We start from the raw sequence: 13,372 nt of genomic DNA, 5'->3' as shown, positions 1-13,372 counted from the left end.
AACTTCAGTCGGCGAGGCAGAGCGCGTTCACCGCCTGGAACGCGTAGTCGGTGCTCTTCCTGCAAGTTCATTACCGGCACCGGCACCGGCACGACCTCCACCCCACCAATCATCCCGCAAACCCCTACCGATCAAGAGACAGTCCGCCCGGGGCGTGACAAGCTCTGCGCGTCGTTCCCTCTCGCCACGTCTCCTCCGCGGTGCGCACCGGCTCCCATCCATCCCACCATCTCTCTCCATCTCCATCCCTCGCCTCTCTTTTCTCCGGACGGGCTTCCCAACGCCGTAGATAGAGGCTCTGCAGTCACGTGGGTCGGAGGGAAAGAGAGGGAGAGAGCGAGAGAGAGCGAGAGAGAGAGCGTCCCTCCTCCTCCTCCTCCTCCTCCTCCTCCGCAGTTTGCAGTGTGTTATGTCTCAGACTCGGAGGTAGAGAGTCAGAGCTGCTCGTCCGGCGGATCTCAACCTCTGAAACAAACCCCCGGTGTCTTCTCTTCATCCTCCCCTTCTTCCCTCCTCACTGACCCGGCTTGGTTTCTCTCCGGAGCCCTGGGAGCGTCTCTATCTTTCTTTTTCTACCCTTCTTCCTCCTCTCCGACCGCGGCCAACAGTTTGGTCTTTGGGATTTGTTTCTTCTTTTTTTTTTTTTATACATTATTACTCGGTGGTGATTTCACTCAGCACTGTTCCCTGCTGCTGCCTCTTCTGCTGCTGCTTTTACGCACCGACGCTTATTTTGGATTTGCTCATCACTGGAGAAAAACGCCAAAATCAGCGAGGTGGATCCGTGGATGCGCCTTTTTGGCTCAAACTGGAGATGGAAATGCTGATATTGTTATTTCATTCCCTGTGGATATTGCAATGCAACACAGTGAGCGCCGACTCCATCATTCACATTGGTAAGAAACCGAGCGGGGCTTCTTTTTTTTTGGGAGGGGGGGGGGGTTCTGCTGTGGGGAGAGACAGGCTGATGGCTGCATGCAGGAACGACTTAAAGCACAAAACCTGAGCAGATAATCAGGTTACTGCTGGGTTTTTTTTATGTGTGTATGATATGGACAGATTTGCTGTGTTTAAGTTGAGTTATGGAAGAATTTCAGTGTTGGAGTTTTCGTGCATGTGCTGGTTTTCAAACAATCTGTCCTCTCTGGCGTAAATAGGACTCGACCTCACACCTGATTATCATTCCGATCCGTGCCAGGACGAGAAGTAGGGGGAGGAAGGAGGCTGTTGCATCTCGGTTCAGGCGCACGCAGCGCAGCCTGCACGTAGAAGTGTCCGCAAAGTGTTGCGCCTCGCAACCATCCCTCCCTCCCTCCCTCCCTCCCTCCCTCCCTCCCTCCCTCCCTCCGTCCGTCCCTCCGTCCGTCCATCCCTCCCTCCCTCCCTCCCTCCCTCCCTGCTCCTCCAGGAAGAGAGAGCTCATGTCGATGCATATTTACATTTACATGCAGAAAAACCTGAGGCTGCTGAGAGAAACTGGCCCGACGTGGGTGTTTGGAGGGTTTCGCTTTAACCATCCTCCCTCTCTTCCTTCTCCTCCTCCTCCTCCTCCTCCTCCTCCTCATCCCCCATCCCTCTCTCCCTCGCCTCCCCTCATCTATAAGCCTGAACTTTGAATTGGACGTGAGTGAAATGTTAATCAACTGTGCCAGGGGAAGGGATGACAAAGGGGACAAACGCCGACTGTTTGGGCTCTGAACCAACGCGGGGATCCAAGAGCCAGTCTTCTTCTTCCTCTTCTTCTTCCTCTTCTTCTTCCTCTTCTTCTTCTTCCTCTTCTTCTTCCTCTTCTTCTTCTTCCTCTTCTTCTTCCTCTTCTTCTTCTTCCTCTTCTTCTTCTTCTTCTTCTTCTCTGATCTGATTTCCTGTGATTTGTAGTCCGGTCACTTTTTTTCCTTCCTCTTACTGAAAACGGGAGTGTGAGAATAGAGCTAAAGAAGTCAGAAGAAGGGGCCCGGAGGGGATTGTGCGCTGACTGATCACACTCTCAGAGCCGCACGCGCTTTCCACATACCCCCCCCCCCCCGCCCCCAATTTGCACTAATTCCACTCTGATGATTGGATGCAGCACGTGACCGCCAGCTCATTTGCATTTACGTGAAATAAATCCGAGTGTCAGATATCTCTTCTCCTGCAGCTCAAACCGGAACCGGTGGCAGCACTGCGGTGGCCTGCATGGTTTTAGCCAGGAGGGGGGGGGGGGGGGGGGGGGGTAGGACGGAGGGGGGGAGGAAGGGGGCCATTCAGCGGAACAGAATACACTTCCTACTTGAAGTGATTTTTCAAAAGACTCTGTGACAGATTGCTTCTGAAACGCTGCATCTCCATTATGGAAACATGTCAGGCCCCGTTTTGATAAACAGAATTTATGGGCTGCAGCACTTCATAATGACAAAGTAGTGTTACATGAGCTGACTGTTAACTTCAGCTCCAAGGATGAGATGAATCCTTATGTTTCCTTACACATTCAGAGGGAATTTAAAACCTGTTGAAAGGCCACATTTATTCTCAGTGAGTCTTCTAGTGTGGACGGAGGGATGAATGGATGGACAGATGGATGGATACTTCACTGTCCCTCGGGAGAAAATCCTTCACTCGGCACGTGTCGACAACAACGGGGAACAGTGATACGGGATTACAGAGAACAGAAATACAACAAACAGGAGGGAGGGATGCCAGAGAGAAGCCGACATGAACATACAGCTGGAGGATTCACGAGCACATGAAGCAATTAAAAAAAGGAAAGTCTCCGAAGGTGTTTCAGGTACGAGGACACCGGCTGGGTTTGTAAATCAGAGCAGGAACTCTCTGCTGTCCGGCTGAATCACAGGCGAGCGTTGTGACATGTGAGTGTGCATCTAGCCTGCAACATCTGGCTGCTGCTGCACGGCCGGACCGGTCAGCTGCTGGATCCCTGCAGGTTTTCTCGCTGTACAAATCACAGCTTGTAGCTCGGAGACGTGTGAACTCGCTCCAGCGATGCAGCAGCAGGAAACACTCAGTGAGGCTGCAGGCTGCTCCAGTCTCTGTCGATACAACACTTATTTTTTCTGTTCTTCGAATGGGATTTATAGCTATTGAATGCTTTTATTGTCCTCAGGTTGGAACCCCTGTCGGGCTGGAAAAGCAGATCATTGTGCAGTTGTTATTAAAGAAATACCAGAAAATCATCCTTGGACAACCACTTGGACAGCTATGAATGACAGCTTGTCGAAGGCTTTATGCTCTAATCATTTTGTGTGTAACCTTTCCGGTGCAGCAATCCAAAGGATTTCGTAGAGAACTATACAGAATCTACAAAGAAGTGTTTAGTCCACAAGATGAGCTGTAAACCAGCAGTGGATGCAGCGAGTTGTTTCCTGTGTCAAGAAGATGCAGAATGTTTGGTCGAATAAAGAGCCGATTCCCAACGTTTTGGGTTCAAAACGAGACAAACTCCACTTGCGATCAAAGGTCATGACCTCAGTGCAGACAGAAGTTACTGTGATGAAGTAAAATGATTTGCAGATTTGCAAGAAAAACAAGCAAATGCACAATAAAAGCAACAGAATCATTATTTATTTCTTCAATAATCTCTCAATTTGTCAGATTTGTTGTTTCAGAATCAGCTGAGGAACCCAATGGAAATGAGTTATGAGTACACGGCGACCATCAGTGATGTCATCATCCAGCAGTGATGTCATCGTTGGTTTGTGAACGTTATGAATCCTCCAGTTCAGATTCTGTCCGTCACCATCTTTGTTAGTTCAGAGCGGTTCGGAGCAGGAAGTGACCATATTTGGACGAGCTGGGGGAGGAGCCAGCGGTGGATCTGACCGATCTGATCGGAAACCTGACGATACTACGTCCCGCCCACCGATAGCTGTAACCTGACCGCACCACAGACCTGTCAATCAAACAGACACGCCCCCAAAACCAGGTCTTCTTGAATCTTCTTTTCTAATGAATGAGGGATTATTTTCAGATGGACCTCCAGAAAACTAATAAGAAGGAGTGACTTTAGCTAACAACACCGAGATAACTGATGGACACATTTTATTCACTTTGGATTTGATGAGAGAAGTTGAATGGGAGTCTATGGAGCCGGAGGCTTTTTGGAGCCGACCTCTAGTGGCACTCGCTGGTATTGCAGCTGAAGACACTTCTGGATCAGAACCATTTTACAGACCTGAAGCTACGAACACGTTTATATACGGTCTGTGTTTATGAGCCATCTAGTTTCGGTTTAAGGAGGAACTCCACTCCTCGTTTTAAATACACTAAAAAGGAAAATGTGTTTGAAAATAGGTCTTTATTGCAACGTCCTCGAAGCTGCAGAGCCCCGGTTGGTTGGCTGGCCGGCTGCGTTCAGGGCCTCCGCTGTTCCCCTTGAACCTTCTGACAGTCTGCGCAGCAAAACTGAACCCAGATCAGATGTGACAGTGTTCCAGCCCCCCCTCCTCCTTCTTTCCCCCGCCCGAGCATCTGCCTCGTCCGGCCGTGCTGCTGATTGTCGGTGACACGTCCCAGTTTGTTTGTCCCCTCCTCTCCTCTGCTCCCTATGGTGGATCAGTGGCAGGGGGGTGGTGGTGGTGGCGGGGGAGAGGGGTATGGGCGGGGGGGTCGATCTGTGAAAGAGCTGATATGGACAAAAACCTGAAGGTTGGACCTTCAGTCGATGCGCTCCGGCCTCTGACCCACTCACTGCGTTGGTGCTGTCAGGTTCCAGGACTGAGCAGGTTTTCATCTCGTGATCACAGCAGCAGCTGCTGGCTCTAATTAGTCCCGCCCCCTCGTTTTTTTTTTGGAGGTTGGATGTGCACAAACTGAGTAGCAGCAGCTGCTGCGGTGTTGTGTTTGTGACTGGAGGAACATCGGTTTGTCTGACCGGAGGTCGGAGCGGGACCCTGATCCGCTCCGACCTTTGATTAAACTCCAGACATCGAGCTGTCAGCGAGACGCGCTGCTGACGTGATGGATGCTCTCAGGGTTCGTAAGGACGTCTCTCTCCAGCAAAAAAACAAAACAAAGAGGAAGGTGTAAAATGGTTATGAAGCGCAGCAGAGAGCAGGTCGTCAGACCTCAGCAGACCGACCAATCGGACGTGTTGAGACGGCAACGAGCTGTTTGTCTTTGATGGAGCTCGGCTCTCCCGACGGTGACGGACGGAGAGGAAACACGTTCACCGACGACGGACGAACAACACGTCTGCTGCCGCCGGACGGAAAATTAAAATCTTCGTGGTTCCTTTGAGATGAACCGCGGAGCCGCTGGATGTTTGTGAAGCTGCTCGTCGCATCTCGTTGGAGTTTCCTCTGTTGATTATTTGTCTCAAACGTTCACGTGGACTCAGAGATGAACTGATTAGACCGTGGTGGTCAAAGGTCAAAGGTCACTGTGACCTCAGAGCACGTTTGTGGCCACAATTCAAGAATCCAGTCACTAATTCTGAGAAGGATTTCATACTAAAATGATGATGTGGTGACTTTTTCAAGGTCAAAGGTCACTGTGAGCATGCTCCACACGTGGTCCCGTGAGACCGTGACCATCTTCCACATGTGGTCAGAGCCTGAATGTGCGACTCCAATCAAAACTGATCGTAGAGATCTTCTGAGAACGGTTGTGTGAAGCATCGTCCGCTGTCATGGCAACAGAATCAGATTTGTTGGACTTCACTGGACAGACATGGAGGGAAACTGACGGTTTCTGCGATAGGTGGGCGGGATGTAGTGTCATCGGGTTTCCAATCACATCACCCCCAGCTCGTCCAAATATGGTCACTTCCTGCTCCAAAACAGCAAGATGGCGACGGCCGAAATGCCGAACTGGAGTCTTCGTAGTGGCCGTTCACAGGCCAACGGGTGACATCACTGCATAAAGTTGATGCTGATATCAACACAGCAACATTATCGTATTATTTGGACAACATTCACTCTCCATTTACCTCCGGTTTGGTCTCCAGCAGCTCCTGAGAAAAGTATCTCTCTTTAGTCTCTAACTGTGTCGGTCTGGAAACAGGGATGATTAGACGGCTGAGAAGGATCTATATCGTAACTGTGCCCTAGGACCAAAACAAGGAGCTGAAGGAGGCTAAAATAAACCGAATAGTCGGGTTTGTAGTGATTCTCTGTTGGTTTCTGTCCCTCGAGTTCCAGAGACTTTGTCTCTCCCACGAAGGTCCGTTTGGTGCTCCGGAATCTTTTTACAACCTTACGCCAAAGAAATGCTGAATATTAATGTTCAAATATCACATTTAAACACGTGACATCACTTCGAACGTGTCAGTATCAGCCTCCAGAAGCCGGTGTCAGCTGGTTGTAGCGCCTCACGTCTCCTGCAACTGTCGTCCAGGTCTGAAGGTCCTCCGGACGTCCCTCAGGGCCGAGCGGATAGCGAGTCACTGTTCTTATAAAGGAACCTGAGGAGGAGAGATTACCTCGTCCCGTGAGCCGGGCAGCCGACGAGGGATGATTTACGGAGGGAGAGTCCTGCTTCATCCGCCCGCCTGGTTTTGGAAAGGCGAGCTCGAACTGCAGGAATCCAATCTGTCGAGGTTGGCACGGCGAAATGAACAGCTGCGGCCTTTTTCTCGCCCCGCCGCTAAATAAGATAAACTAACCCAGTTAGAGAGCAACGCAAAAGGCTTCCTGCACCGTCTCAGTGAAGGTTTAGCCAGGCCATTTACCTCCACTGAACACACACACACACACACACACACACACACACACACACACACACACACACACACACACACACACACACACACACAGAGCAGCCATGTTTCTCACTGCAGCAGCTTCATGATGATGACGGACTAAACGAGACATGCAGTCGAGTGTTTGACCCCCAACGTTCGTGTTGCTTCTGATTCACCGGGACAGACAGACAGAGACCGGACGGAGCGGCCGACCCGAGAGGGAACCGGATCCGACTGATAACGCTGATGGTGCGATTACTGATGTTTTTATTCATCAGGACTGAAGAGTGTCAATAAGTTTGATTTACTCACAGCAAAAACACAAAAGGTGAATTCAACTGGAACAAACTACCTCATCAAACAAATGTATCGTGAACTTTTGACCCGCTCGGTATTATGCGTGTTTCCTCAAACTGATATGAACTGCTGTCACATGACCACATGCACGCTCTCTGATTGGGTAACCGTTGGCCGAACGACATCAATGGATTTTAGAAGTCACCAAGTCCTTCCAGCCTCTGACTTACACGCATGTCTAATTATTGGCGGGTTTTGCTCGAGATCCTGAAGCTCATTTGCAGGTTACTCGCCGTGATTGACTTCGCTGTCCGACACTTTGCTCCCGGCTCGATTTAAAGTTTGCAGCCTCTCTCTCTCTCAGGTATCAGACGCATGCTCATGCTTCACAGGATCTCGCAGCTGCAGCGGCTCCATGCATCTTAATATCCGCCATATTATCTCCACAGTCGGAATGGATCTCGTGTGTAATTGCCGGTTACGGGAGCCCAAAGTGGCCGATCGTGTATCCGAACAGATGCACATTTCATTTGCATTAGGTTGGTTGCTGCTGAGGATTATTGGCTGTCAGTCGGGAGGAAGAGGAGCTGCTGTCTTGTGTGAAAGCTGTTGGGTTTCGGGAGGTAAAAAGGTGGCGGATGGAAGTTCAGCTTCGGGCTGATTCCTGCGGTTTATCTGTGCAGCTCCCAGTCATCTGTCTGTCTGTCTGTCTGTCTGCTGCTCCGCTCAGCTGATGACGTCTGATGCTGTGGAAACACATTTCTGGTGTTCATATACGGAGGAACTAAAATAAACAAGGTGCTGCGGTGGTTTGCGGTTTGCTCTTCCATAGTCTCCCTTAGTTTTCCCGCAGGATGGAGCTGCAGCGTTACTCACAGGAATGTGAATGTTTAATTATATTAATAGCTGCTTCTTTAGGCCTCCGGGGAAATGTCGTCCAAAATCCTGGCTGCTATAAATCTTCTCGTTGTTGTTGCGCTCGTGTTTTGCAACATATTAAACCTCCACATTATTCATTTGGCTTCAGATGCATTCTGGCTCGAGATCAGGATGATTTAGTGTGTTTGGACGTGAAGGCGGAGTCCTCACAGTATCTGTGTTTTCACCACACAATGACCTGATTGGATGGATGGCACGATTCCTCGGTGATGGGAGTGTCTGCAGGTCACATCTCACCTCTGTCTCACTTTGATTAAAGCTCACGTGGCTGCTGGATTCAACTGTCCTGTTTTGGTTCTTGCTCTGCTGGCAGGTCAGAGTTCGGCTACTTTTCATTTTTCTCCGCACATTTTGCAAAGTCAGCCAAGTGAACACGGTGGTGCTGTGACTGGGACGATCGGCCACCGCCCGCAAACTGCAGCGTCGCTCTCTTCCAGTGTCTTTTATATTCTGTGGCCGTTCCCCATCTGAACCGTGTCTCCTCGTGCTTTTTGGGGGCATAAATGCAAGAATCTAGATTATTAAGATGTATTTAATTTAAAGTGAAAAGAGCTTGAGTGGCTGTTGTTGACCCCAACCACGCTGTAAACCTTAACCATTTTTTAATGGCTTTAAACGGCGCTAAAAAAACCACATAACACACGTAGAAGAACGTGTTTATGTGTCGTTCTGGAGGACAGTTACTGACGATACATTTTAACATTTAATTTGGAGGACTTGCTGGAGTTGTTGGTCTTTAATTCGACTCCATTTTGTCTTCGATAGATTTATAAGTCAGACTTCGGTCTTCTATCCAATATCTACAGTCACTTTATCCTGAACGGGGTCCCAGTGGGGACTGGAGCCTCTCAGCTGACCCTGGACATCATCAGTCCATCACACAGGAGGACAGGCAACCAGTCACGCTCACATTCACACCTACAATCCATTCAAGATCACCAATTAACCTGTCAGCCATGCCTTTGGATTGTGGGAGAAAAGCCAGAGCACACAGAGAGTTGTATTTTTTATTTTCTGATGGTATAAATAATGTCTCTGTTATGTCCTCGGTTCAACGTCAGACAGACACTTCAGTCATATCTCTACCATTTATCTAAAAAATAATAATAAAAACATTGAAAGCTTGGAGGAAAATATTTACATCTATTTGCACACAGATACAACGACACGAAAGTGTTTTGGGAATTTATACAGCAATTATTTAAATTTACATAATTTGCATTGTATTCTCATTAATATTAGCCTCAAAAATGAGCTGCAGATACAGACAATCTATTGTAAGAAATCCTAAGAAGGTTTAATATCAATAATAGTGTCTTGTGTGGGTAGCAAGGTTTCCAGGTCATCACCTCTCACTGGGAGAAGACTTGTGCAGCATCACTGCCACGTAACATGTACAAGAGTAATTTGTGTTTGTAACACCACTTGTGTTGTTGTCCCTCTGTGTGTGTGTGTGTGTGTGTGTGCGTGTGTGTGCGTGTGCGTGTGTGTGTGTGGGGGGGTAAATGGCACCTCTTGTGTTACCACTGATTAAGCCCTTAATAGAAATAGATTTTCCTGTATGAGGGCGATGAAAGGACGAAGGCCAGTAAGTATAATTGCATTGACTGTGGTTGCTGAAATCAGCCTTTTTCTGTCGATCAGTGGGACCCTCGGCCGTCTGAGATGTGATAAAACGGGAGCACGGTCACATTCGTCCTCTAAATTTCCTTTTACAATAATATCACAGAGATAAAGTCCGTCTCTGTGAATGGCAGTCTGGATTCTCCTTGTGTACTCTGAAGATGACTGGCCGTCTCACTTTGTTTGCTGTTATTTAACACAGGGCTGAGTGTCCATCTTCCCAACAGAATTTGTACATCACTGCAACCTGTCAGAGATGTAAGTGATCCGTAATTATATTCAGTTTCTCTGAGAAATCATATGTCAACATGTCACATCTGGGGAGCCGGACGGAAACCGCAGCCGAGAACTGGGAGCTGCAGGCGCGTCGCTGTCCGTGGTGCTGAAACCGAGGCAGCCGAGAACTGGGAGCTGCAGGCGCGTCGCTGTCCGTGGTGCTGAAACCGAGGCAGCCGAGAACTGGGAGCTGCAGGCGCGTCGCTGTCCGTGGTGCTGAAACCGAGGCAGCCGCATCGACTGTTTTCATCAATTGGCTTGTTTGGTTTGTTCTTCTTTCGGCAGCTAAACCTTTCCACATGGCCAGGATTAGGATTAGGATTTCATCTGAAATAGAACACAATAAAAACTGTACACTCACAAAGTGGTGAATCAGTGGCAATAAGAGATTCTAGCGCTGACTGAAAAGGTGCTCGGCTGAGGAGGCTGACTCCTCTCATCCTAAATATATCCTATATAAATCAGGACAATCTACACAACAACAACAGCTCAAACAACAAATAGAAGTTATTTTGCAGAAACACGTGCAGATTTGTACTGTGTACATAAGAGTCATGGAAGCCTCCATTTACGTGCATTTTTTTAGGTACTTCACTTGAGTGTTTCTATTGTCTCCTACTTTCCATTTAAAGTACATGTTAAACAGTATTAACTCATCACTTCATGCATTTTTACACCTCTAAAAACATGTCTCTATGTTCACACGTCGCAGGAAATAAAACAGTTTCCTGAAGTTAAAACCATAAAATAAAACCAGCAAATGGATTCAAGTTATTGCATAAATACATATAATACGAAAGTAAGTGGAAGGAAGTTTAGTTCCAGAGAGTGTTTTTAAGATCCCGTGCCATTCAGGAGTTTAATTTAGAAAAAAAATTAAATCTTATACTCTCACATTTTGAGTTGGCAGCCAATGACTACAATAAAACCCGAGAATATTGTCCAGCAGGGAGAGTCACAGCCTCCATAAAGCCTTTCTGAGATTAATAGGTCCAGCAAGAAGCCAGAGTTTACGGTCCCAGATCATAGAGGCCGCTAAATCCCCAAGTAAACCAGCCGCTTTCTCTGATTTCGCAGCCAGCTGGGGCTTTGGGACACAAAGCCTTGCACTGCTGCTTGATTACCTGCCAGAGACCGGAGGAGGCTTGATAAACTTACCAGCTCCAATACATTGTTTTTGCATCAGTGGCAAATAAATTGCATTTGGCTGCCGGCTGGTGTGAAGTTGCCACCTTGGATGTGGCGCAGGAATGTTTGCAAATACGCCTCGAAAGGTCAGACTCCAAATCACACATTCATTTCAATACTTAAACCAGATTTCCACATTTATGTGGCCTTTATTAACTATTCAGCTCATTTGGACATTCAATAATCTGACTTTAAGGGTTTAAACATTTGTATGCAACAAATAATAAACTGCTAAATGCTAAAATGTCAAGTAATACTTCTTGACACCTCTGAGTTTGTGTGATACAACCATGTACTGATCACTACAGAGTGCTTTTAGTTATCTGGAGAGAGATACGGTCTTTATTAAGCACTTTAATATTCATTTTAATAATCTGTCCTGATTAATTAAAGCTTCCACTTGCTGAGATCATGAAGTTATTTTTAAGAAGAAGTACAAACAGAACGTTTTGCATGTTTTGGGATGTATTTACTGATGCATGTTTAGACCGCCACTGGGAACAAAACTAGCAATTCTGGTGGAAGACGGGTGATCTGCAAACGGTGCTGTGCTTGTGATGGATGTTTTTAGGAGTCAAATGCACTCTGGCTCTTTGCAGGCGTGTGTTTGTACGGCAGGATTTACAGTGTTTTCTTTTTCTCGGGAACAGCGTGGTTGTAGCAAGGTTGGTGCTACCGGGGTCCCTCCTGGACACATGACATGCTCAGTCGGACGTTCGGGTGTAAAATGTCTTTATTTGCCCGGCCCATACACCAATGTCTCCGTGCAACCGCTCCTCCTCAGCCTCCTTCTCCTTGCTCCCTTTATAGGGGAGAGCTCATCAGTCCCTATCTGGCTCAGCTGTGCTCATTACACCTGCCCGGCACCGTTCCCTGAACCACTCCTCCCACTCTCTACCCCTTGCAGCTGAGCTAACCACACCCCGCCACCACAGCGGTGTTGCAGCACGGAGATCAGAGTATCAAGGTGGGATGAATTACAACAGGTGGTTTGAGACGCTGGGAGAGAAAGATAAAACTGGTGTTTCGTTGGTCATACAGTGAATATCAGTCCATCTTTAATCAAACGTTACGTACACTTCAGTGAAATTTGCTGCGTTTAGAGTAAGATGAGGTATTCATGCACTTACAGCGAAGGGTTGCTGTTATGATGGAACAAATTACAGACGTATCATCTGGCTCTGAAAAATGAGGCCGATGCAGAAATGACTGAAGCTGCAATACCACCGAGGGCCACTAGGGGCTGGCTCTGAAAAAAAATATTTTTAGTTTTCTGGGTGTCCATCTGAAAATAATCCCATCATCCCTCAAAAAGATGTGTTTTCGGTTTGATTGACAGGCCTGTGGTGCAGTAAGGTTTCCATGTACGTGGGCGGGGCATAGCGTCCTCGGGTTCCGCTCACTCCTCCCCCAGCTTGTCCAAATATGGTCACTTCCTGCTCCAAAATAACAAGACTGCAACTGGCGAAATCCAAACTCACAAACCGATGAGTGACGTCACTCTGAACCGACGGATGAGAATATAGAGTCATCATAAAATGAAAAGTGGATTAAAAGCACACATTTACCTCGTCAAGTGTATTATCACATGTTTCAGCTGTTTTCTGTCAAGGTTTTGTGATATATTTGTTGGACATTACAGATTTAGCCTCCCAGTCACTCTGGATTAAAAGCAGAATTTTTTTTTATAACTTTTCACTTTCTGATCTATGTATGGTGGAGGCCGATATCACAAAGCCTGGACGATTTAATTAAAGCTGTCAGCACAGATAGATACAACTGACAAGAGAGAGTGATGTATTTTTGGGATGAACTGACCCTTTAATTTGGCCAGTTTTCTCAGCAGAAGAGAGGCTGGAGGAGCATAAAATTCATGGAGGATCGATCCTGAGCTCACAGAGGCCCCCGTGGGTCCGGAGTCCGCCTCCTCCACCTCTTAGCACTCATTATTAATTAAACCTGTTAAAGTTTGAGGCTCACCAGTCTGCGGCAGCGAGGAGAAATATAAACCTCATCAATTCCCTCACCGTCCCTCTGACAGGTGCAACAAGACTCATTCTTAATTGAAAACGCCCGACTGAGTGCAATTTCAGAAGTGGGTGATTGATTGATTGATTGATTGATTGATTGATTAAGCCCAGGAGCTGCACAGCGTCTCCTCGCCGCCTCCGAATCCACCTCGAGGCTCTGGGAGTTGGAGCGAGATGTTTAAGCACAAGCAGCCTGGCAAATTGAATTCTCACTTGTAGGCGTGGTTTTCTTAATTGTGGCTGACAAATCGTCCGAACAGAATCCGTAAAGTTTGATCCACCAGACCATCTGTCCCTCCGTCTGTCTGTCCCTCCGTCTGTCCTTCAGTCACGACCTGCTGCC

The 13,372-nt window shown here is 47.7% G+C and overlaps 1 protein-coding gene across 3 annotated transcripts in view; it reads left to right on the top strand.

The window, feature by feature from the left end:
* The first annotated feature begins 238 nt into the window (after positions 1–238).
* LOC138204591 (glutamate receptor ionotropic, delta-1-like) overlaps positions 239–13,372 on the top strand; it is a 335,718-nt gene continuing 322,584 nt past the window's right edge. For all 3 annotated transcript variants that reach the window (XM_069159925.1, XM_069159924.1, XM_069159923.1), the window contains exon 1: positions 239–896. In XM_069159925.1, coding sequence (XP_069016026.1) covers positions 815–896 — 82 coding nt within the window. In that variant the 5' untranslated portion in view covers positions 239–814. The remainder of the gene's footprint in view (positions 897–13,372) is intronic.

This window comes from Embiotoca jacksoni, unplaced genomic scaffold, assembly GCF_022577435.1.
Source record: "Embiotoca jacksoni isolate LCO1_2020_lvr unplaced genomic scaffold, fEmbJac1.0.p SCAF_26, whole genome shotgun sequence".
In the NCBI taxonomy this organism is placed as follows: Eukaryota; Metazoa; Chordata; class Actinopteri; family Embiotocidae; genus Embiotoca; species Embiotoca jacksoni.
The sequence above is the reverse complement of the archived record's forward strand: the minus strand, read 5'-3'. Positions and strand labels throughout refer to the sequence as shown.